Source organism: Eschrichtius robustus, chromosome 17 (genome assembly GCF_028021215.1).
Source record: "Eschrichtius robustus isolate mEscRob2 chromosome 17, mEscRob2.pri, whole genome shotgun sequence".
NCBI lineage: Eukaryota > Metazoa > Chordata > Mammalia > Artiodactyla > Eschrichtiidae > Eschrichtius > Eschrichtius robustus.
Genome location: NC_090840.1, coordinates 18,149,860 through 18,177,098, shown reverse-complemented (window position 1 = coordinate 18,177,098; position 27,239 = coordinate 18,149,860). Strand labels below are relative to the sequence as shown.

Below are 27,239 nucleotides of genomic sequence, written 5' to 3'. Positions count from 1 at the left end.
ATAGGGTGTATAACATAATAGCAACAAATGTAATAGATACTTAAAACTTTAAGATATGAAATTAAATACATTGAATATAAACAATTCTAAAATAGGTCATACTTTGCCATTAATATCTATTTTCTTTGTTTAGAGATATATTTCCATTTAAAAGCCTAACGTTGTTCAAGATAAATTTTTAAGACATAAATTCCTTAGTTCTAGTTTTCATTTTAATGAGAGTTCAACACTTCTATTTAGTAAATATCCAACTGGGAAGGTTTCCGCAATTTTTTTTAGTAGGAAAGTTTACACAATAGAAGTGTTTTCTTATTACCAAATTAGTTACTTTGAAGTATCTGGCAGATTACATCAGTCTCTTATTTGAATTGGTACTACAAGAAGACATCTATTGTACACCATTAGTGATGCATTAAATTGGTTATTTATGTTTTAAAATCGAAGCATGGTAGAATCTTTTGTGTTTGCCTTCGAGGATTGCTGTTATAATAAAACATTTTGAAATGAGTAAAGTTGCCCTTTTGGTTTAGTTAACGCATCACTGGAGAACCTAAAGATTTTAGCCTCTAACCACCCATCTCCTAGTTTAATAGAATGTGAGAAAACTGTGTAAATTCCTTTATATTTTAAGGAAGAAAATTGTTACATATTATTTGTCTAATCACTTTATATCCACAGCTAAGAAAATAATAAAAGAGAAGACTTATTGATCACTAGTCTCAAGTGTAGTCTTCTAAACATTTGAACATAATAAAATTAAAGTGTGCTGTGCTATTTTATCATGCTCATATATTGTAATAGTGGTCTTGTGGACACTAAGACCATATAGTTACTTTATCATTGGAATTGTAACTAAACCATGTATCGGAAACCTTACTTTCTAGCTTCTATTAAAAAATTTGTACAAATGATGAAAAGCAGAGGACTAATAGTAACTTTTACTAATTACTGGCAGAAATGAGTGTATTTTGCTAAAGGTTTCCCACGATATACTGTGTAACCCAATACTAGTAACAATTTAACTCTAGGAATGGTTAAAACTTTTTGTCTGTTTAGTGACTAAATACATACTAGGCCATATTAGCTGGACAAGTAGATTGGTAGCGAATAGGTCTCATGCTTTTTTGAACCCCTTATAGTACTAGACACATATATAATTTAGTAAAGACTCTCAATGATAACCTCACCTGTGAATTTCCGTGAGAAAATAAAGGATAAATAAAATAAAGGCATGGAGCCCCAGCTCCAGAGCAATCCATGAGAGCACCGATCTCCTATCTATACACTGCTTGTCTTAGACAAAGAGCTGTTTCACTTCCGATCAGTCATTCCCTACCCCTGATGTCTGGAGCCCATATTCTAGGATTTTCTATGTCCTCTGGGGCTTGGTTTCTCAACAGTTACCTTTATCTTCTCCAGTGGCTTCTTTCCCTCAACTTGCAAGTATCTCCCTCATTTAAAAACAATCTTCTCCCTACACTATACCTTCCTTTTTGAGCTTTAATATTATTTTCTTCCTTTCCTCAATTGCCAGACTCTTTGCACTTTATCACCCTTTTATTTACTGGTAGGCAATCAGTGAATACAGTATGATTTCCATCCCAACCACCATTACAAGTGCCCTGGCCATGGTCACCATAGTCCTACCAATTGCCAAGTACCAGGGCCTATACTCAGCCCTCATCCTATTTGACCTTTCTGCAGGATTGCTTCCCTCCTTCATGAAACCCTCTTTTCCCTTGACTTACCTCTTCCTTTTGACTCCTTATCTTTTACTGGCCCCTTAAGTGCTGCTGTACCCAAGTTTTTTTACCCATGCTTCCTTGGCTCCTTTTGTGTCCTATCCGCTTCCATGACTTGCGTCATCATCCACATTTTGATGTTTTCCCAACCTCCGTATTTAGCTGTGACTCCTTGTATCAGTGAGCGTTCTCCAGAGAAACAGAACCAGTAGTATGTATACGTAGAGAGAGAGAAAGACATTTTAAATAGTCGGCTCATGCAGTTTTGGGGCTGTCAAGTTCAAAGTCTGTAGTGCTGGTCAGCAAGCTGGAAACACAGGCAGAGTCGATGTTGCAATCTTGAGTCTGAAATCTGTAGGGCAGGCTGGCAGGATGGAAATTCTGTTGTCGTGTTGAGGCAGAATTCCTTCTTTGAAAACCTGATTTTGCTCTTAAGATCTTCAACTGATTGGATGAGCCCCACCCACACTATCGAGGATAATCTCCTTTACTTAAAATCAATTGCTTATAAATATTAATTACATCTACAAAATACTATCACAGCAACATCTAAACGAGTGTGTGATAAAGCAACTGGACACCGCAGCCTAGCCAAGCCGACACATAAAATTAACCATCACGTTCCCTTACCACATCTCGGTATGTTTCAGCTCTAGGGATAGTTGGAAGATATACAGATTGAGATTTGACACTTGGTTCTTGTACTCACAGGCTGGATTACCTTGGGCAAGTTTCTTCATCTCCCCAAATAGCAATTCCTTTGTTTACAAAACAGTAATGATTGGTCTGTTTGTCTTCATGGTAGACTTAAGTCTTTTTGTATCAGCCCCATGCCTATCATATGCCAGTTATGTAAATATGAATGAACGGAGTGCATAATGAATGAAAGCAGGAAAAAGACTTGAGTTTTGATGTCACCCAAATGGAGAGCTAAGATTCAGACTTCAAGATCAGATTAACAGTTCTTACCAACAAATTTCTCTAGTAAGAATAAAAAAAAGGAAACGTGCCTACACAGTACATGTACTGTGTGTGTATGTGTGTTTCTTTATAGATAGAATGAATGCAAGCCACAGTGTTTACACACATATATACTGTATAGTGTATATGCTGTGTGGCCATTCATACAACAAACATGACACATCCCCAAAGTGCCAGGCCGTACACTAGGCATGGGCCACACAACATTAAGAGTTTCCTGATTCTGCCTTTATTACTTTCTTCACTGGCCTCTGACATGTGAAAGATAATTGTCTGGAGAAGTTAATTATAGGTGACTGCAGGATAGCAATAATGCTTACCTTTTTTCCTCCAGAAATGACAATATTATGTGTCAGTTTGGCTCTGCCGAATACTCCTTAAATAATATAAATCATGTAGAAAATTGACTTAATGACATGATTCTATCCTATAGGGAAATTTACAAACACAATATATGTTATGCTAATTATTAAAGGGATCAATATGTTGTTATGTTGCCACCTATAAATATGAATTAATGTCACCAGCTTTCACTATATATAATGTTGAAATACATTTTAGAGATTTGCAGAAACACCTTTATATTTTGACAAAGCATGTGGAATGTTTTATTAGCAACTTATTAAAAAAATAAGAATTCTGTTATATAATGGTTTATAATGATACAGAAACACTTGAGTGTACTATTATTATTCTATTCTAAATTTGAGGAGGAAAGAGAAGGTTCAAAAGACTATAGTAATGCCAGAGAGTACATCTGTATAATTGTTGTAAAGTTTGGTATAACAAACTCATAAGCTAATTGAGATGATGTACAGTTGTACCTGGAGAAAAATAATTTGTAGGGGTCTGTTGCAGGTATAATTGATAATTGAAAAGTTGTCCTGTAGTGTAAGTAGATTCTACTCCAGCCTTTAAATTACTAAATGACTAATGATACTACATAGCTAATGGTTTATACATTTTTCTCAATTATCATTAAGAAAATATAATTGAATATTATTACCTGTTTTAACACACATGGCCTTTCCCAGTAATAAGCTCCCAGGAACTGACAATGATATCTACTACTGAACATTGATTCACTTGTGCTGTGGTTCACTAATATAAAACCCTGATAGCCTTAGTAATTTAGACTAAATGAAACAAAGCAGAAATTAAATAGGCTTTATCACTGTAGTAGTAATTTTGAGTGTTTATTCATTTGAGAAACAGTCTTATGATTTTTATGATTACATAAAGATCTAAGCTTCAGATTAAGGCCAAATCTGCATCACATAATATGAAATGGGGACTTGGCAATTACTAATAGACCTAAGCCAATTTAATAGATTAAGTAACCCACTCTCTGTGGCGTTGAGTCCAGAAGATAATTGCCAGTTCTTTACTTCTTAATGATCATTCAGTGTTGGGAAGAATCATCTAGAGTTTAAAAAATGCCAGATAAAATAGGAAATTAATGAACCTTTCCTGATGAAAGTAGAGGCTCCATGGAAGCATTAAATCTATGGTTTTCATATGCTTGTGCTGAATTTTATACTAATTCTGTTGTTAATATATTAATTTTTGACAACAAAGTAACAGTAGGTTTTTGAAATGGAAAGAACTGTTAGCGACCGTTTAGATCTGTGCTGTCCAGTGTGTTAATCACTAGCCCATGTGGCTACTGAGCACTGGAAATGTGGCTCGTCCACATGGAATGTGTGCCGTAAGGATTTCAAAGATCTAGTACCAAAAATAAATGTATAAGATCTCATTAAGGACTTTTTATTGATTAAATATTGAAATGATAATATTTTGGGTATATCAGGTTAAATAAAAATATATTATTAAAATTAATTTCAACTGTTTCCTTTTACTTTTTAAATGTGGCTATAAAAATTACATATGTAGCCCATGCTATATTTCTATTGGACTGTGCTGGTCTAGATAAACTCTTATTTTAAAGATGAGGAAATCGAAACCCAAAGAAGTGAAGGGACTTACCCAATCTTACACAGCTTATGAGTGGCAGAGCTGAGACTCAAACCCAGGCTTTCTGATATCTGACCCAGCCCTTTCCATTCTGACACTTCCTTCAGATGTGGCAGTTAACACACACACACACACACACACACCACACACAAACACACATTCCAGAGCGTATACATCTCAGTAAGTATTGGTTCCTCCAAAGTGGTCATCTTAGCATCTTGGGAGGCAGTGTATGTTTGTTTATTTTAGTGATACATGTAAGTTTCCATTTTCAGAAATGTCTTCAGAATTTTCCAAACATTTTTGGTAGCAATTTTATTACTTTTTGTGGTGGCTTTGATTTTTAGAAATAACTACAAATTATTTGGAGATGTTGGCTAAGTAATATTATTGTTATCTGAAAGTGTGATCGTAAAAGAAGGCAGCTTCATATGTGTGTATGTGTGTGTGTTTGTGTCGGGGAGAGAGAGCAAGAACACATACACTTGAGGTAGACAGTCTTGTGAAAGACAGTTCCAAAATGGAATTCTTCAACTGTATTAATTGTTGTTTCCCTAGATGAATATTAATAAGACAGTGCTCATTTGTATACATAATTTCTGAGATATTTTAATCATTGTTATTTTATAGTCACATTTTTCATGAGATAAACCCAAGAACTAATGTTAACTATATACATACATATTATATATATTGAGCTTTGTGAGTTATTCCTACTAGTAGTTTATGATTTATTTTAAGGGCCCCTGTCTTTAAATGTGGGTAATGTGGGTAATGTAAGTAAATTAAGTAATGAAAAAAGCATGACTTTTTATTGGCATTTTGTTTAATAACTGGAAGACTCTATAATATTACATTAAATAGAGGAGACACTAAATAAGTAATGAAATCATTTGGTAAAGTAACTGATAAGTGTTTATTAAAATAACTTGTTAGAAAAATATAAATGTTTAAAATAAACTTCTTTGTAAAATTTTAACCATTTCTTATACTCATTAACCAGTTTAAAAAAAAAAAAAAAACCCTCTCATTTCCAGTTAAATGGCAGAGACTTTTACTTTATTTACTTGTGATGCTAAGTATTTGTATAACTGAGAGCAGAAAGTATATCATATCACCGAGCAAAATGAAGAAGTCCTTCTGAGGCCTGTTATGTGGTATGGTTTTTATAATATGAAGTAACGTACTTAATATAATATCTGTAAATTATTGAATGCCATAAACATATTCCTCTATATTTAATTAAATTATATATATAGTAATATATTTAGCACTTAGAATACCTAAAGGGACCAGTCCACTTCTAATTTGAACAGATCAGTTTCCTTACATGGCATTTTGGGTTATAGCCAACCATCCCAGCATGTGATATAAAGTAGATTTATTGTTTCAATTGCAAATAAAAAATCATACCCAACAAATAAGAGTAAAAACTCTTCCTTTTATCAATAGAATATATTAATTTAGAAATGGGAACAGACTTAAGGTTTTTATTCTAACTAGATGATAAAGGAACTCTGAGATTATAATAAAATGTTATTATACTTGACCCTGGGCATTCTACAGTGTCTTATGATTTGTTTATCTCCATTTTATTGACACAACACAATTGGAAAAATGTTGTTTTTCCTTCTGTATGCGTATAAATCAGTAATCTATAAAATTTAAAATGTTACTTGTTAACAAAACTTTACATTAAAATTTAAGTTAACTCTTCTTAATAATTTTTAGATTCTAATTACAGTGCAAGTGGCTTACAGTTTGTTGATAATACAGATCGTTTTAAAAGAGTCTTTGCTCTGAGCCAGGTCATAGATTTTTAATAGAAGGTCATACAACTACTGCTGCATTTTCATATTGTTCAAAAACATGACAAACTTTAATATTCAGACCCACTGATCAGACTGAGCTAGCTTTATTTTATATCTTCTTTTGACATTGCCATAGATGGACTTGAAAATCATTCAGTCATCAAACTTCATTGTATACAAAGATGAAAGAAGTATGTATTCGTAGAGGTAAAATGTCAGTTTGGAAAAATGTTATTTTGAAAAATTGTACGTGCTCATTGTAAATCACTTGCAGTTGTGACTACTATACTTGCTTCATCATATATGTCTCTATTTAAGCATCTCTCTATTAATCTGTCTTTGGGGGGATGCCTTTCAAAGGAGCAGACATTCCTATACTCTTCCCCTCCTCAATAATTTAGCATGCATGTCATTAACCTGAGTTTAATATTTGTTTATGGTTCCTCTGTTTCCTTTTGAGGTAAAATTTACGTACAATAAAACACACAAATCCTAAAGTGTACAAGTTGACAAGTTATGACCGTATGTCTGTGCAACTCAAACCCCAATCAAGATATAAAACATTACCATCACCACAAGAAGTTCCCTCAGGTCCCTTTTCAGTAAATCCCAGCCCTCGCCACCATCAAGGGCAACCGTTGTTCTGGTATTATTCCATGATATATTAGTTTTGCCTGTTCCAGAACTTTATATAAATGAACTCATATAGTGTACACTCATTTGTGTAATGCTACTTTTACTCAGCAAAACATTTTGGGGATTTATCCATGTTTTTGCATGTATCCATGGTTTTTTGTTTTTTTTTTTTTTACTGCCAAATAGTTTAGTATTTTATTGTAGGAATAGGCCACAGTTTGTTTATTCATTCTACTTTTGATAGACAGCTGTTTCCAGTTTTTATCTACCCTGAGTACAGCTGCTATGAACATTCTTGTAGAAGTCTTTTATGGATATGTTTTCATTTCTCTTGGATCAATCCCTAAGAGTGAAATTGCTGGGTCATAGGGTAGGTGCACATTTTACATAAGACACCGTTTGATGCTCCCACCAACCACGTGCAGAGTTCAGTTGCTGCACATCTTTGCCAACACTGGGTATGTCCTTTTAATTTTATCCATAATGGTGGGTGTGTAATGATATCTCATTATGGATTTAATTTGTTGTTCCCTGATGACTAATGATTTTGCGTACTTCTACGTGTGTTTAATTGGTCATTCATATATTTTTCTTTGTGAAAAGTCTGTTCAAGTTTTTGCCCATTTTAGAATAGGTTGTTTTTTTATTAAGTTATAGGAGTTCTTTATTGGTATGCTAGATACCAATTCTTTGTCATGTATGCTTTGCAAATATTTTTTTCTCAGTCTTTGGCTTCCTTATTCATTTTCTTATCAGTGTATTTTCATGAGCACAAGTTTTTAGTTTTGATGCATTCCTTAAAGTTTTACATTATGATTATTTATCTCTGCTTTAAGAAACCTTTGCCTGGTCCTGATTTGTGAAGATAGTCTCCTTTTTTTCATCTAAGAGCTTTATAGTTTTAGCTTTTACATTTAGGTCTAAGATAGATAGATCTAAAGTTAATTTTTGTGTGTGGTGAGAGAAGAAGTCAAGGTTTAAGTTGGTTTGTCTGTTTACATGTCGTGTTCAGTTAGGGAATCCTAACAGAGTTGGATTACTTTGATGTTCTGTTGAAAATCAAGTGACCAAGTAAGTGTGGGTCTATTTCTGGGCTCTCTATTCCATTCCACGAATCAATTTGTCAGTCTATATGCTAATATTACTGTACTTTATATTAAATGAATGGTGATTTTTAATAGCTTTATTGTAGCTTTATATTAAGTGAACGACCATGTGTAACAGCTTGCATATATGCTGTTGTATGTATGTACCTTTATTTTCTTGCCAATTTTTAATTTAAAATTTTAATTTAACTTAATTTCCAACTTTGTAGTACCATAAAAAATAACTGCTATGAAAATCCTTGCACATATATCTTTCCCTGCTTGTTGAATTATCTCCTTTCAAGGTTAATTTCTATATGTGGGAATTCTGGGTCAAAGGATGAGGACATTTTTCATTTTGATATATAAACCCAATCTGTCTTTTATACTCCCATCAACCTTAGTATTAGAGTACCTGTTTCCTCTTACCATATGAGGAGTTAAACTTCTAAAAGGTAAATTGTGATAACAAGAATTAGTGAACTTGGGCCCTCTGGTTGTGTGTGTCTATTTATGGGATTGTCATTTACTTATGATTCCTCCTTATTTTTGTCTATGAATTATGTGGAAAGTATTTTCCAACAGGGTCCATCTTGCCAATATGAGGTGATTTACTAAGCCTTAGGTTCTATTTTCGCTTTTGTTGGTAATGACTGTGTATCGATGGGAGCAGTAGGTGAGATTGACTAAGCTGGTAAGCATCGCTATGACAATGGAGTCACCTCTGAGAACTTTCACTGAACTCTGTACTTTGGCTCTCAAAAACAACAAAAAAATCCTTGAACAATAGAAAATAGTCTGGGCTCATTTAATGGATACCTGGTAATTTTCTGACATAATAGTAGCTTGTATTGCACAGTTTACAATGCCAATCTGAATCAGTAACAATGAAATGCTTTATTATTTTTGTACTCTATATTTGGACTAAACTCTTAAATGTTGAGAGTTGGAAACAAAGCTTGGTACTGGACCTCTTTTCACCCCCACCCCGCTCCACCCTGACTTCTTGGTGATGTGGGGAAGGAATTTTCCATTAACTCTCTTTGTGGCCAGTTTAAAGAAAAAAAAAAAAAAAAAAATCAAAACATGCCACATCAGGAAAACACTGAACTATGAGATCTTGCCCAGCTTAACAGTTTCTTTCCTTAAGTAATTTTACATTGCTAAATGAAGCTTAAATCTGATTTATTTCTTAAGGGTAAGTATAATGAATGTTGAGCTGGGACGTCAGCAGATGGACATTCTAAGTTCTAAGACCTCAAGAAATACATATGTGATCTCTGACAAATTACTTAAATCTCTACTAAATCTTTGTAGGCCTCAGTTTCCTCATCTGTAAAACTAGGGGCCTGATCTTCGTTATCTCCAAGATCCCTTGCTGTTCTATAATTCTTTGATCGAATCTGTTCTAGATTTCTAACTTAGCATAAACGTTTGTTTGAAAAACAGTAGATTTTAAATATAGCTTAGCTGAATATTTTGGGTTAGAAAAGAACGTAAGTACAAAAAATTTTTAAATGTGTTTAAATCCCTTAAACTACAGTTTCCCCAACTGTGCATACTGTGCCTGCTGTGCCTTCCTAAATAATGTCAGAGCTGAAGTCTAGGATAACTTTTTTTTTCGTGCAAGCACACACAGAAATGTTAGGGGAAATAGACTGTGTGCCTTTCTGAATCACCTGTTGAGAAAATGGGCAACTATTGACAAGTCTGATTCATGGCTGAGTGACTGCTCTGCTAGCCTTCACATGATCCCCACTGAGCAAAATCTTTGACCGCCTGCTAAACGAGGTCTGTTTGAAGTTTCTTTTTAACATTTCCAAAACGTTAATTCAGCAGGATGTCTCCACTGGGGTTCTCCATGTCACCAAATCAGCAGCTGTTGAAATCCATTCACTTCAGCATGAAATGTTTTCATAAGTGCTTTTTTTATTTGTGACAACAGCAAAGTAAACAGAAGACTAAAATTCTACCTCATTCAACATGTACATGTGTTAAAACTGCTTCTGATTGCAGTTTACATTCGTGGTATTTATTTGCAAGCATTAATACCAACAGACAGTTTTACTACAGAGCGTTTTCTTTTTAAAGTAATTTATCTAAACATTCATGCTTTGAATAAGTAAGAATTTATACTGTGTCTTTAAAGCAAAAGTTTATATTTCTTAGGAAGCCCTGATTTTTGTGTGTGTGTGTCCATAACTGGTTTAGGATATGTTTAAATCTCCAGATGAACTATTTGTTAATTTTGCAAATTATAGTAGTGTAATTGTAAAACAGAGTAGTAAAATATGGTAGTATTTATAAATTCTTTCAGAAATTTCCCACTTTAAAAGGAAAAATATTAAGTTTCCAGGGACATAATTTAACAGGATAAAGTAATGTAAAATTCTTGAGGTAAAGAACTGAGGGCTGGCAAAATCTGATGGTAAAGATAAGGCACACCAAGGTCTACAGATTATATTGAATTGTTTAAATAGAGCTGTACTCTTTAGAGCTGGGATCTCTCCATATATCCTTAATTGGCTGCAGAGTTAGGCATGAGGACTGCTGCATTTTCTCGCTGTGGTTTGAGCTAAGTCCCTTTTTCTGTTTATTCAGGCTTTAAAAGACTTAAGTGTAGTTTTATAAGTTCATTAACTTGCTTCATTCTTTGAGATGCATTTCACTTCCATATTATCAAATTTCATGACATGCAGAGAATTATCAGATCAACCCATTATACAGCCTAGCAGCATGAAGTCTTTTTCCATCTACAGGGAGAACATTGTGTAAATCAGGCTCTCGGGTTTCAGTGAGAGGCAGAGGGTTGCACGGTGTCCATTTGTCAAGTTGATTGCACCGCAGTGAGGTTACATTAGCTTGTCTTTGAACAGAAGTGAAATCTTATGCAAAGCTCCCCTTTCTGTCATTTACACTAACATCCATCCTCTTAAACCAAGGCCTCGGAGAAAAACAAAGTGATGGCACAATATAATCAGTCACTCAAGTTGTCTGTCATCTGTTTTCTTAAGGAAATGACTTTTAAGTCAGAGCAGAGAACTGTAGAAAATTAACAGGGGTTGTAGTAGTAAAAGTAGGTGGAATTTTTTTAAACTGCAGATGTCTTTTTGAGAAGATTTTATATGCAGAATGCCAAAAAGGATTCCCCCATCCTCTTTCTTTGATAATGAACCTCCTGAAATGTATTTCTTCTAGAACAATAGACCTACTGCTGTTAACAACTGGAGTCTTTTTTGCTTAATGCGGCTACATGTTAATGCTCCCGAGAAACTTTCTGAAAACTGAGTCTACAGAACTCTCAGCCTCAGTGGGTCCTCCGACAATCAGCTCACCGCCTTTCAGTTCAGAGCTGCCGAACTTCAGTTACCTAACGGCAAGTCTTGCAGATAGGAGGCTGCTTTGGGGTAAATGGTACTTTAAATGTAAATTATTGGCATTTCATTACCTAATATTACACTTAGATAATTTCTTTAAGACTGTTCGCCTCTGTTGAAACCCTAACTGTATTGCCAGTGATGGCCAATCTAAGGCTGGTGATCAAATTTGCAAGTTTTATTTCCCTAAGCCTGTTTTATGGGCTGAAACACTCAGGTCATTTGCACCCTGTCTCATTCATCATGAAGTAGTTAAACTCAGATTGTTAAACCAGGAGAGATTAGCTGACAGACAACAACGGTACATTAGATTAAGGCCTCCTTCGGTTGTACTGAACTATTTATCCATTCCATTTGTGTGACATTTATAGCAAACTGTGTCTTTTTGGTGGATTTTAAAAGAAGCAGGGAGAGAATTTTAAAACAAGGGGAAATAACCAGTCTTTTTTCAGTAATGTGATTAATATTTTTTATCTTTTTCGTTTGGTCTATCAGTTACTAACACTGAAGACCTCCTGAAAAAGAAACAACTTGCCAGTGTGCTTAAATGTAGAAGAAGTCTCCCTTGCATTTGCTCTGTAGACATATTTAATAGTTACATTGCTGTTGGGTTTTTATTTTTTATTTTTTTTAATAGATCTTTATTGGAGTATAATTGCTTCACAATACCGTGTTAGTCTCTGTCGCACAACAAAGTGAATCAGCCACGTGCACACGTACACCCCCACATCCCCTCCCCCCGAGCCTCCCTCCCACCCTCCCCATCCCACAATCCCTTCTGCCAAAGTATTGCTAAGAGCACGTTCAACCTTTTCTTAAAAATTATTCTAGAAAATCTCTGAAGAATTGGTGGAAAAAATTGACCCATACTTCTCAGTACTGGGGGGTAGAAACTTGGATTTTCCTTTCAGCTTGTACTTATTTTAATTATAGTTAAATGCATTTTACAAATTGCCACTGTTAGTAACCCCTGCAACCCCCCATGAGTTATTAAGCATTGTATTACAGAGAAGCTTTATTGTTTTCTTCCCTTTTGAAACTTATGTGAAGATTTGGAATTGGTGAACTCCTGAGAAACCCAAGAGATCAATCTTGATTTGTTTATTTTTCTTAGTGAAGATTTTAATAGCCTGCTATAGCTTTTTTCTCTTTTAAGAGCATTCCTTATTTCCTCTGTTGAGGAATGAAATATTGTTAAAAGCAACTCATAAATGAAAAAGTGAAAAACAGTTTAAGTAACTGAATCTTTCATTGTCAATGAGGAGACCTCAAATTTAAAAGACTGATCTTTAATTGCCCGTTTCCTCATATTTCTTACCAATTTAACCTCAAGGTGATTTTTAGAGATATGGCTTGAGTGGTCATTTTACCTTTGCTTTGGAGGAATTTATTACTGCTTTATTTCCTCTATTACAGCTTTATTTCCTTGGACTAGCAGAGACATAAACACTGGATTCTTTGTAATCAAAAGCTATTTTATGATGAATTCCGTCTTCTAAAGGAAACGTGTACATATTTTTTTTAACCTTTGAACATTCACAACTGTATGCAAACATGATGTCAATAGCACAGTAAAAATATAAAAAGTATATATGTTGTTTTCTGACTTTAGTCCCATCTTTTTATTTGGAATTTTAAATTATGTTTGTATATAAAGGTAATTTAAAAATTTATACTCTGTATAAGAGTACACTTATATTACCCCGTTGTTCTTTTAAAGGACAAAAAATGTTTATGGTAAAATTTTCATTCTTTCACCCATATATTCCCTAACATTTACTGAGTACAAACTTTGTGCCACAAAACTGAAACTGTTTTTGCCTGGATTAAATATTTGCATCACACAAAATGTTTTTTCTTTATAGTAAACTGATCTTTTTCCCAAATTAGATAAGAAAATTTACATTTCAGAATCACTGATTCTCCCACATATTTCATCACAATCAGTTAATATAGGTTATGATTCATTATAAAGCATGAATTCATTTTTATGTTACATATAGGTTGTACCTAATGAAAATTTATATTCTGGTTTTTAAGTAACTTTAATCTCTCCTTTCTTAGATGCCAAATGTTGGTTTTCTCTTGCTGTATCAGTTGTTAGTCTGAATCAAGCTAATTTGGTCTGGGATTATTTAAACCACTGTCGAACATTGATAATAATGCCACAATATTGCCTTGTACAGATATATTTAAAGCTCTTAAGATGTGCCAAGATGCTTTACATGTGCAGTTGGCAAGAAAAGTGTTCTTTTTCACATTGCAGAGTGCAGCAGGAACAGGCGAGAGTGGGACATTAAACAAACAAACAGATCAGATCCCCTGTCACCCTCTTTATCAAATAGAAGGGCACTCCAGGGTGTTTACGGGAAAGGAGAGAAAAGTACATTCTTCATCTATAATCACTGCCATGTTTGGGAGCCCCCTCTGTTATTACAGAAAATTCATAAGTCGTCTGGTCACCTCTTTATTAATTTCCAATGACAAGTAGCGGTTTTCAGTTTGGGGAGGAAACACCAGGGTTCCTCTCTTCCATCAATACAACCAACCTCCACTCCCACCACCCACCAGAGTTAGTAGCAGGCACTGAGTCCCAAGGTCCTTCCCAGAAGTTAAGTTCTGGAGAATTCTTTCAAAAGGAAGTTCTTTGCATCATTTCCCTAACTGCCATATGGATAACATTGTCAGCTTGATGGACAAGACAGTTCTTAAGCTGTGGCTCCATTAAAATACTCCCTTGCTTGAACGATGCCACAGGTCGGGGGGAAAGAGCATATTACATTTGTCAGTGCCACCAATTTCAAGAGTCAATGGCCAATGAGAGAGGGAGATTCTGAAATATTAGATACGGTTTTCTGTGACCATTATAAGAGATTTTCTTGGATTTCTAGCTTAAAACAACCTTTTAAAAGCAGATATGGAGAATAGATATTTTTCAGGAGAAACTGAGAGAATTTTCTGTTATTAGAGGTCATGTTTGGTAAAAATAATTATTTTGCTTTTAATACAAATAGAGAGTTAATAATATGCAAAACCAGTCTCTAGTACAAGGTTACGACTTCAACTCCTTGCACATAAAATTTGTTAATTTTTCTCTATTTATCTAATATTTTGAGTAACCTAGAAAGGAGGTAATGTGGAGGAAAGAAAACTCCATTGAATTATTCAAGTGCTCATTTACTTGAAATAAATCACATAGAAATTTATTTGCACGAAGAGATATACTAATAGTAAAATATAAAACTTCACATTTACCTTTAATTAATAGATTTAGTTATTTGTTCATTTACTTATTTATTCAACAAAAATTTAGGTATTTGTTAGGGGCAGGCCCTGGAGATTCAGGAGCCAGCACACAAGATTCCTGTTCTCACTGAGAGCACACAATCAATAAGCGGAATGACAGCGTATCATGTACTTAGTTGATGCAGTTTCAGGTTAGTTGTCCGTGGAGAGAGGCCTGGCCTCCATTTTTTTCCTCCCTGTCTGGACTCCTTATCAGAAGAATCAAAGATCCTAAACGGTATACCCCAAACTTCCTTGCCAGCCTCTCCTCCCAACTATCCCACAGGCACTCCAGCTTTGGCCAAACCACCTAATTTTCCTTGGGCTTTCCTGACTGTTTATTTTGTTCTTGCTTTTTCTTTCATAGTTATATTGGTTCTTGAAATCCCATTGCAGAGGTCACCGTTATCCAGAAACATGTTTCTTAATTCTCTAGGCTGGTTCAGAGCCCTCCCTGCCTGAACCTGCATGCACTTTTCACTTCTCTTCTGGAGCCACCTGGTCATTGGATTGTAAACTCCTCGAGGGCTGAGGACCGTCTCCTAAGTCCACGGAATGGTGCGGAGAAGAGAGTCAATGGCTATATATCATATTAAACTGATTAATCATTTTAGAGCAAATTATTATTTTAAAAGTGTAGGGATGTAGTTCTCTAAAAAGCAAAAGAGAGCAACATTTTAAAAATTGCCTGTAATACCAGTTGCTGGTGCTGAGGACGGCGTCATGAATTCAAATAACAGGGACTGTTCTGGCAGTGCTGGCTGCCATTGCTGCTTCTTTTGCCCATGGGATTTAGAACGTGTCCATCGGAATTTGGTCTTGGAAGAAGGATGAAGTACAATTATGATGTAAAATTACTAAATAATTAATAGGGTATGGAAAAAGCAAATACCTTAAGGTTATGTCTTTTATTTACTTCTGTCAGAGCCAGTTGTCAAACCTTATTTTATTGGAGAAAACTTTGTAGGGAACCTTAAACTAACCTCCAGCGTGCGTAGTTTTTGCATTTTTAATTGCCATTGAGAGCTGACTGCCTTATCTGGGTCACACAATGAGCTAGTAGCAGAATTAGGAGTCCCAGGCTGCTTCCTTCTTCTGTGTATAGCAGGAGACAGAAAAGCAGGACCTTTTCTCTATAACTTGGGTGTTGGTAAATGGGACTAACATCCACCTTACAAACTAAGGTATCATACATCCTTTTATTGTTAGTAATAGGTGGGTTTGGTAAAACATTATTTAGCCGTCCCTATATCAGAATTCATGTAATAAAAATTCATACATTAACAAGGTTCTACTGTGCTAGATTTCCAGTGCTTCACTTGTATTCCATAAAGAATGTTTTAAAGACCGAAAATATTCAGATCCATCCAGCTGACCTCTATTCCATTATATGATCACTTACACTAGAAATATATATTTGGAACTAACCTTTGCCTTTTAACATTTCAAGGAAGTTATGTTAACTTGAACTAAATTCCAATGCTCTGTAGCAATTCTAGAAGCAGCTTCAAAACAACGACTTCTTCCATACTCCTGTACTCATAAATATCAACTTTTTAAAATTGTTTTTATATCATGTCATTATGCTGGCTTCTAAAATCTTACCATTTATTAGCAATATCCAAAGGGACCTACTGATAGGAACATGGGGACTTGATGAGCTCATGGTCATCGTCATCCCTGACTTTGTATGAAATGTAGCCTTTTAAATTGTCGTTGACACTGAAAGTGAACACTAATCGCATCTTAATATGAGACTAACTCTGGACATGACTGTATTTTTCTTTTCCTCGCAAAAACTGCTCCCTTGCTGACACCATGGCTGAAACAAAATCCTTAGCATTTAAAAGCTAGCAAGAGCAATGACTCTGTAAACACCACTTCAGTCAGACTCTGATACCAAATACAGCGTTATGTTCGATGCACATAGGCATGGCCTCAGAATGTCCCACACAGTGAATCTCTAAGTCCCGCATATCAGTCACACCTCCTTCACATACCTGGCCTGGAGCCTTAATGGAATTCCTCCTCGTTATTGCAGTGATAGCTCACTTCCTCTGTTTTTCCAAGCGGCTGCTCATTGTGCCAACTTCTTCAAGGAGCATTTTCTTACCTAAGCAACCCTGTAATGTTGTAATATATGCTGACAGTTCATTTATACAGTCCTTCTTGTTCCAAATGTTTTTATGTTCAATTACTGAAACTTAATCATCAGAAGAGATTGCATTTTCTCTAGCTCATGCAGCTTGGCTTAAATGTTAAGTTAATAGTACATTACTGAAATATAAGATTTCAAAGGTTTAAAAATTCAGTATCAAGAAAATTCATTAAAGTTTGAACTGATCACCTTTGAAATGATAGATAAGAGCTGTGTAAATGGTCACCTATAAATCACATATTTTAAGAGAAGTGAATTTGAAATTATAACAAACCAAGTCAATGATTGTTCATGATTGTCTAGACAAGTTGTGAGGGTTGGTTTGGTTTGTTTTTGTTTTTTTTTTCCTGATTTCTTCAAGTTCTTGTGGACATGCTTTTTGGTTTTATTTTACAGCCTCCTCTCCTCTTAATGTTATGTTGTTAAAATTCCTTCAAGCCAAGTGATTCTTTTTAATCTTTTATCAGCATGTTGAAACACTTTTTCTGTAACTCCATTTTTATGCTACTAGGAATAGATGCCAAAAAGGGAAGACCAACCACTCTATCCTCCAAAGTTGTTTCTTGTTTTAGGCTTTTAAATTCTTTTGCTGACCGCTGACCACTGACCACTCTGTGCTTGGGGCTTTTTAAGAAGTTTCTTGTGTAAGGTACAAAGCAAATATTAAATATTATTTTTGGTTCTGATACAAGGAAATTAGAAAAGGTATGGGAGCTCTGTTTACCATTCTTTGTCGAGAAAACCACCAATTAAGCCGTCCCAATTGGCTAAATAGCACCATTTAATCTGAACCTAATTCTTCATGTGATCCCGAAAATGAAGTTCTTAAGTTTTATTTAGTGAGTGGTTCAAATCAATTAACGATACATAAAAATATTGCAGTCCTCAATTATTGCTATATGATAAAATTTCTATACCACAATTAATGAGTCTTGATCTTTCTATGAAAAAATTAAGTAGTATATATAGCTTGTAACCTAAATAAAAGACTTCTGTTAAAAATAAAACTGAGTACATTTCATACAAATACGTAGTCTAGATCATATTAAATGAAAGGTTATATACTGAAATGACTTCTGCTACTGTTTCTTAAAAGGACTTTTTTGGCTTAGGGTGTTTGTGTGAGGGTGTGTGTTTGCATGTAGTAAGTTTACAAAGCGCCAAGGCAAGGACTTTCTTCTCCTTCCTTTGGATTCCTTTCATACCTAGAAATATGTCATGTATGCTGAAATAAACCAACTTGTTTACCATTCAAATGTCTATTAAATTTTTGAACTCAAAAAAAAAAGAGCTTTTTTTAGATCATGAGTCTTTTTCCTTTGTTCTTTATGTTCTGAAGTTATAACTAGTAGCTATGGTGGCCCCAGTGGGAATTCTCTTGGATTTGGATTCAGGGAGAAATCTGCCACCTCACCTACAGACTCCCCGGCAGTGCGAACACAGGTCAGCTGCTCTACCTGTCAGTAATGAGGAATGTAGTACCTGCCTGGCAGAGTGATAGTGGGTATTAGATGAGATCATGTGTATAAAGAACCAAGTGCAGCCCTACACCTGAGAGGAGCTTTATACATGGTATAGACTAGCAGCAGCAGCAAAAAGCAGTTCTCTGGGTAAAAAAGTACATTTATATAAAAGGAAGAACAATCCCACCTGTGTGGGATAGCACTCAAAAGACTATATATACACAGACCAACTGCACAGTAAGGAAACTTCACTGAGAAAAATGACCTACCTTCTGTACTAGACCTTAAGGAAAACAAAAGTTCTGCCCTGTAGAGTTGTTTGAAGAGGAGGGATTTTTTGAGTCATCCTGCACTTTGATTCATCCCCAAGACTCGGTAGTCACATGCAGTGAAAATTCATTATGATGTTTCCACAAGCAGCATTTCCTACCTTTAAAAATCATAGCTGAAAACTCAGAGCAATGAATGTTTCCCCATATTCCTGAAATATGATCCTATTTAAAACAAATGTTAGTTCTTTCTATAGTTGTTTATTCTGTTATTACACTTTAACCAGGAGTATTATTATATAACTAATTCAAAAACAGGCCTTTGGTTGGGGCAACATTATATAAATGTAAGGTTGCAGAAATACCCTTCTAGCTTGAGAAAAGTTTTTGGGGTTCACCTCCCCACCACCAATAAGTATTTTCATCCAGATACTTATTCCTAGAATCAGAAGTGAGAGCGGACTCTAGGCAATGACTCTCAAACTTTGGCAAGCTTTGAAATTCCCAGGTACACTTGTTAGAACACGGATTTCTGTGTCTCATTCCAGAAATCCTGATTCAGTAGGTCTGGAGTGGAGCTGGAGAATTTGCTTTCTATCGAGTTCCCAAGTGGTGCTGGTACTGCCAGTCTGGGGAATCACACTGCCCTGCTCTAAATGTCATCTTTTCAACCACACAGAACTTGTTAATGTATTGATGTTATGACTTTTGTCAGATATTTTATAGAGATGATTGTTCTATACACATGGTCGTCTGTTCTCTGCACTCAAAGATATTCAAAGAAGATCAAAAGAAAGCTGAAATGGCTATATCAATATGAGACGAGTAGATTTTAGAACAAAGATTATTACCAAAGATAAAGATGATCATTTCATGTAAAACAGACAGGTAGTGGGAAGCAGCTGCATAGCACAGGGAGATCAGCTCGGTGCTTTGTGACCACCTAGAGGGGTGGGATAGGGAGGATGGGAGGGAGGTGCAAGAGGGAAGAAATATGGGGATATATGTGTATGTATAGCTGATTCACTTTGTTATAAAGCAGAAACTAACACACCATTGTAAAGCAATTATACTCCAATAAAGATGTTAAAAAAAATAAAATGGGTTTTCCAACTAAAAAAAAAAAGATGATCATTTCATGGTAATAAGGAGACCAGTTCATCAGGGGGACACAATTCTAAATGCTTATGCACTTATTAACAGAGCTTCAAAATTTATGAAGCAAAAACTGATAGAACTGCAAGGAGAAATAGACAAATCTACAATTATAGTCAGAGACTTCAACACCCCTTGCTCAATAACTGAGAGAACAAGTAGACAGAAAATCAGTAAGGGTATAGAAAACTTAAATACTATCAACCAACTTGGCCCAACTGACATTTACAGAACACTCCACTGAACACTATACACATTATTTGCAAGTACACATGGAACATTCACCTCTACAAACCGTATTCCGGGCCATAACACAAGCCTCAATAAATTTAAAGGGATTCAAGTCACAAACTATGTTCTCTACTACAATAGGATTAAGTTCAAAATTAATAAAAGAAAAATAAATTGAAATTTTCCTATATTTGGAAGCTAAAAAGCACACTTCTAAATAATGGATGGGTCAAAGAAGAGATCACAAGGGAAATTAGATCGTATTTTGAATCGAATGAAAACAAGAATACAACTCATTAAAATTTGTCAGCATAGTTAAAGCAGTAATTATAGGGAAATTTATAGCACTAAGTGACTATATTAGGAAAAAAAGGTCTCAGATCAATGGCCTCAGCTTTCACCTCCAAAGATTAAAAGGAGGAAAGCAAATAAACCCAAAGTAGAATAAATGAAATCACAAAGATGAGAGGAGAACTCAGTGAAATAGTAAACAAAAAGAAAAAAGGAAATCAGTGAAACCAAAACCTGGTTCTTGAAGATCCGTAAAATTGAAAAACCCCTGGCCAGAGTAGAGATCAGGACAAAAAGAGAAAAGACACAAATTTCCACTATCAGGGATGAGGGGTGACATTACTGCAGATTTTACAATCATTAAAAGGATAATAAAGAAACATTATGAACAGCTTTATGGCAATACATTCAATAATTTATATGAAATGAACAAATTCTTTGGAAGACAAAAACATTCCAAGATGTTACTACTGATAGAAATTTCTGTCCTTACGTTGGGATGTGGGGTCTTCGGGGAAGAAATTTTTTTGGCCGCATGGCTGGTGGGATCTTAGTTTCCTGACCAGGGATTGAACCCGGGCCTCTGACAGTGAAAGCGCTGAGTCCTAACCACTGGACTGCCAGGGAATTCCCAGGGGGAGAAATTTTATAACACGTCCCGTGAGCAGAGAACAATTGGGTGAAGCTGACTATTCAGTAGACCCAAAGAAATACAATAGCCCTTGCCACACACTGTGCTTATGATAACTTCACCTGGTCTTACAGCTACAGCTGCTCTTGCTAGCATTTCGCCCTGTTTTCCTTTTATACTTGGCCTAACACTTTTGCTCAGAAGGTGTTCCCTTTTCTTCATTGCAATGTGGCGTACAAATATGATGATGCTATTTCCCAGAAATATGCTTTTGTTTGCTAACAGGAGGATTAGAAAATAAAGTTGAGGAACATTGCCAAAAAGCAGAACAGAAAGACAAAGAGATGGAAAATAAAAGTAGGAAAACAAAAGAGGTCCAACATCCAAATCTTATGAGTCTCAAAAAATAGAGTACAGTACAGAGAGGAAGGAAGGGAGTTTCCATATTGAAAAAACCCAGAGTGCATGACGAAATGGGTGAAAATCGCTCCCCACTAAAGCATATCATTGTGAAACTTCACAACATTGAGGACAAGGAGAAGAACTACAAGCTTCTAGAGATCACATGTACAGGCTCAGAAATCATAATGGCTTTGGGTTTCCGAAAAGCAGTGCAGGAAGATGACACTGAAACAAAGCCTTCAGAATTCTGAAGGAAAATAGTCACCAACTAGAATTCTCTACCAACTCAAACTATTCATCAGTAATGAGTGAACCGAATAAAGAGAGATTCAGACATGCAAAGTCTCAAAAGATTTACCTTCTGTGCCCCCTTTCTCAAAAGCCTCCTTGAAAATATGCCCCCTCAAAGTGAGAGAAAGAGCAAGATAGGACACAGGAGCTCTGATACAGAAACAAGGCAGAGGCCATGTCCACGGGGAGGAAGAAGGGTGATCCCAGGATACGTCATGTATAATGCGGAGTGGAGCAGTATGATTCAAGAGCTGGACACCTTGACCGTTGTGATCGTTACTGGAAGTGTACAGTCTTTTTAACCTGAAGACATTATGCCAGGTGAACCTGGCCCAGATCCTTTTCTGTATTTTTTTTCCCTTGATCATGTATTAATGAAGTTCCTACCTTCCTCCCCCATGTCCTGCTTCCTGATCGTCTGAGGACACTTAATTCACTTCCGCCAATATATTCTCCTGTGAGCTGGAGGTAGAACATGGTGAGTTTAAAATCAGAGGCTACAAACCACAAAAAACCAAACAGCCCAATTCAATAATGGGCCAAGGACTTAAGTAGACTTCTCTTCAAAGAAGGTATTCAAAGGGCCAATAAGCACATGAATAGATATTCAGCATCACTTATGTTAGGGAAATGAGAGTAAAAACTGCAGTAAGGTACTACGACTTCATACTCATAAGGATGGCTACTGAAAAACACACAGAAAATAAGTGTTGGCAAGGATGTGGAGAAATTGGAACCCTTGTGCACCATTGAAGAGAATGTAAAAATGAATGATGCAGCTGCTGTGGAAAACAGTGTAGCAGTTCCTCAAAAAATTAAACGTAGGATTACTATATGAGCCAGCAATTCCCCTTCTGGGTATATACCCAAAAGAATTAAAAGCAGGGACTCAAAGGGTTATTTGTACACCCACACAGCATTATTCATGGTAACCAGAATGTGGAAGCAACCCAAGTGTCCATCAACAGATGAACTGATAAATAAAATGTGGTGTATACATATAATGGGACATGATTCAACCTTAAAAAGGAAGGAAATTCTGATACTTGCTACAGTTGAGGACATTTTGCTAAGTGAGATAAGCCAGTCACAAAAAGACAAATACTGTACAGTTCCACTTACAGGGCGTACCTGTCTTCATACAGACAGAAAGTAGAATGGTGGTTGCTAGGGGCTGGCAGTACAGAGTTTCAGTTGGGGAAAATGAAAAAGTTCTGGAGATGGATGGTGGTGATAGTGGCACAATAGTTGAATGTTAACGCCACTGCACTGTCCACTTTATCTATTTATTTATTTACTTGGTTGGTTTCCTTTTTTTTTTTTTTTTTTGGAGTATAATTGCTTTACAATATTGTGTTAGTTTCTGCTGTACAATGAAGTGAATCAGCTATATGTATACTTATATCCCCTCCCTCTTGGACCTCCCTCCCACTGCCCCCACAATCCCACCCATCTAGGTCGTCACAGAGCACCGAGCTGAGCTTCCTGTGCTTTATAGCATGTTCCCGCTAGCTATCAGTTTTACGCATGGTAGTGTATATATGTCAATCCTAATCTCCCAATTCGTCCCACCCTCCACTTCCACCCCTGCATCCACATGTCCATTCTCTACGTCTATGTCTCTATTCCTGCCCTGCAAATAGATTCATCTGTACCATTTTTCTAGATTCCACATATATGTGTTACTATACGATATTTTTCTTCTTCTGGTTTACTTCACTCTGTATGACAGACTCTAGGTCCATCCACATCTCTACAAATGAGCCAATTTTGTTCCTTTTTATGGCTGAGTAATATTCCATTGTTTATATATGCCACATCTTCTTTATCCATTCATTTGTCGTTGGACATTTAGGTTGCTTCCATGTCCTGGCTATTGTAAATAGTGCTGCAATGAACATTGGAGTACGTGTGTCCTTTTGAATTATGGTTTTCTCAGGGTATATGCCCAGTAGTGGGATTGCTGGGTTGTATGGTAGTTCTATTTTTAGTTTTTTAAGGAACCTCCATACTGTTCTCCATAGTGGCTGTATCAATTTACATTCCCACCAACAGTGCAAGAGGGTTCCCTTTTCTCCACACCCTCTCCAGCATCTACTGTTTGTAGATTTCTTGATGATGCCCATTCTGACCGGTGTGAGGTGATACCTCATTGTAGTTTTGATTTGCATTTCTCTAATAATTCGTACTGTCCACTTTAAAATGGTTAAAATGGTAAATTTTATGTTATGTGCATTTTGGCACAATAAAAAAAATACAGAAGATAAAGAGCAGCCTACACCTGACCACAATCCTGCCAGATGTCTGGTTCTTGGTCGGCACTGTGGCTGTGACCTTGGCCTAGAGGTGGTGAGACCTCTGTCTCTCAGGGCTTGCTCAGCTGCCCTCTGACTTCTGCAGTAGATGCTCTTGCAAATCCTCAAAGAACCTGAACCAGGCTGGGCCCCTGTTGAGTCTGCCTTCTCCTGACCTTCCATCTAGTAACAGCGATATTGCTCGAATTTCTTTAGACCGCTAGGTCTGTGCTTGCTGTGCGGTTTTCCAAAACTAAACCCAAGTGTTGTTTAGGCAGTAGGATATAGATGGTAAAGTTATAAAGAAAAACCAAGGAATGTTGGCACAAAAACAAGATAATGGTCACTCATAGGAAGGGAGTAGGAGGCAACTGGGGAAGGAGATTTTAGGGCTTTTTCAAGATACTAGTCGTGTTCTATTTCTTATCCTGAGACGTGGGTACACGGATGTTTGTTGAGTTTTTTAAAAATAAATTTGTATATATGCACTCTTTGTATTATACTTTTCATAACGAGAATTTTTCTTAATTAATTTTATTTTATTTAGTTTTGGCTGCATTGGGTCTTCGTTGCTGCGCGCGGGCTTTCTCTAGTTGCGGCGAGCCGGGGCTACTCTTCGTTGTGGTGCGCGGGCTTCTCATTGCGGTGGTTTCTCTTATTGCGGAGCACGGGCTCTAGGCGCGCGGGCTTCAGTAGTTGTGGCACGCGGGCTCAGTAGTTGTGGCGCACGGGCTTAGTTGCTCAGCAGCATGTGGGATCTTCCCGGACCAGGGCTCGAACCCGTGTCCCCTGCATCGGCAGGCGGATTCTTAACCACTGCGCCACCAAGGAAGACCCTGTAATGAGAATTTTAAAAAATACTTCAAGTAATTAACATCAGAGTGAATGTAGCCGCAAGTATGGCGTACTCAAATTTACGGTGGTAGCTTTACTTCCCAGTGTCACGTTGAACTACAAGAATTATGAGTCTGTATTTTAGTACGCTTCGTAATCTGTTGGAAGGACTTGCTTCAGTCTCTCAGTGCGTAAGTCATAGTGCTTGGCCTCTCTTTGCTATCCTCCACTTCTAGTTTGGTTCCCACAGATTTTGTGTTTATTTGGTAACAAAGACTTCTTAAAGTAGACCAGTTATATTTGAGTTTGTGATTACAATCTGTCCTAAGCATTACCTGTAATAAACTGCAAATGCTTTTAGATTGGGCTCTTGAATATAGCCATCCCATGGCCACATATCATTTCTACATATTTAATTTGGGAGGTGCTTAAATCATAGATTGGACCTCCTTTCTGCATGTGTTTTGTGCATGTTTTATTTCTGCATGTGGACTAAGAGTCTCATATCCATAATACAACTAAGTCCTCCCTTCTTTTGTGTCACCACCCAACCTAGTACACATTAATACATCTGTACTCATCACACTTCTATTGAAATGTATTTACTTATCAGTGCTTCACATCAGGTTGTGAGCTCCTCAGAGAGCAATGATCATGCCTTATTCCTTATCTTTATCTCTTCATTGCAAGATCATGCTGGGTAAATAATAAATATTGTATTTTGGGCAGAGGGAACAGCATGAACAAAACCACAGAGGCCTGAAGGAGACATGAGGGCATAGAACGATTGCCGCATAGCCAGAGGGACTGGTGTGGGAAAGTGCGGTGGGGTACAGGCTGGAAGAGTAGGCTGGGGGTGGATTGTAATAATCCTGGATTACCACTTGTAGAAATTTGAACTTGATTCTGTAGATGATCGTTAACAACAGATGATGTTCAAGACATGACATGTTGGATCTGTGTTTTAGAAAACTAGCTCTGTCAGCATCTATGTTTGATGACATGGGAGAGAGATTAGAGTCAGGGAAACCAGAAAGGAGGCTGACTAGAGCAGTAGAAGGAAAGGCACATTGACTCTGTGTTTTTTTGTTTTTCTTTCCCTGAAGCCATTCACTTTAATGTATCTGTGTTCCTAAAGGTATTTTGAGAGGGATGTAAAATTTTTCAGAAACTTTGGAATAAGATAATCTATTTCAAATATGCACAGTAAAGTGTTCTTTTTCGGCCTCCACACACATACATAAATATCTACATATATATGTAGATATATATGCATACATATATATACATGTGTAGATCGTGTTTAAATATATCTGTATTAGAAAATAATCCTGCTCAAAGCGTTGATAGTTGTCATTAGTTATAAATTTTATAATTCTTAACAGTAGTTTTCTTAAGGACTTGTTTAGCCCATTTCTCTGCTGTATTACAATTTTCATTTTTATATCACGCATTCGTTTTTACACAACCAGCAAGTGTCAAAGCTTCCCCCATTGTGTGTGTACATGTGTGTGTGCACATGCACTCATGAACTCAAGTTGTAGATAAAGAAGATGAGGCAAGATGGGAGGACTACAGGAAGAGAAAAACAAAGTTTAAGGAAGAGCTGGAAGAATCCAGCCTCAGGCCAGGAAGCGAAGGTTCCTTGGTAAGTTTCCGTTCTGATCCTAAGTTTAACTTACTGAGGAACTGTTTTATAAGTTGATCCAGAAATAATCAGTGTCTAAAATTCAATCTGTTAAAAAAAAATTCAGACACAATTGGGGGAAATTTGAACACTGGCTGATGTTTTACGGTATTAAGGAATTGTTAGCTTTTTTTAGGTATGATAATGGTGTTATGGTTATGTTTTCATTTTTTTATTTTTATTTTTTGGCTGTGTTGGGTCTTCGTTGCTGCGTGTGGGCTTTTCTCTAGCTGCGGTGAGCGGGGCTACTCTTCATTGCTGTGCGCGGGCTTCTCATTGCGGTGGCTTCTCTTGTTGCGGAGCACGGGCTCTAGGCGCGCAGGCTTCAGTAGTTGTGGCTCACGGGCTCTAGAGCACAGGCTCAGTAGTTGTGACACAGGGGCTTAGTTACTCCATGGCATTTGGGATCTTCCCGGACCAGGGATCAAACCAGTGTCCCCTGCAATGGCAGGTGGATTCTTAACCACTGCGCCACCAGGGAAGCCCTGTGGTTATGTTTTTAAAGAGTCCTTATCTTTTGGAGATTTATACTAAAACATTTACCAATGCAGTGATATAGTGGTTGAGATTTGCTTTAAATTAATCCAAGAGTGGGGAAGTTGGATGGGCGTTTAGATGAAACAAGATCAGCCATGAGTTGGC

At 36.5% G+C, this 27,239-nt stretch overlaps 1 protein-coding gene across 9 annotated transcripts in view; it reads left to right on the top strand.

Moving 5' to 3' along the window:
• The window catches only part of STAU2 (staufen double-stranded RNA binding protein 2), a 304,415-nt gene that overhangs the window by 221,366 nt on the left and 55,810 nt on the right, over positions 1-27,239 (top strand). The window contains exon 15 of one of the 9 annotated variants that reach the window (XM_068525599.1): positions 15,328-15,432. The exons of 7 other annotated variants lie outside the window; for them this stretch is intronic. In XM_068525599.1, the coding sequence (XP_068381700.1) occupies positions 15,328-15,423 (96 nt within the window). In that variant the 3' untranslated portion in view covers positions 15,424-15,432. Of the gene's footprint in view, positions 1-15,258; positions 15,433-27,239 lie in introns of those variants that run through there. One more of the 9 variants, XM_068525602.1, reaches the window with a different exon arrangement.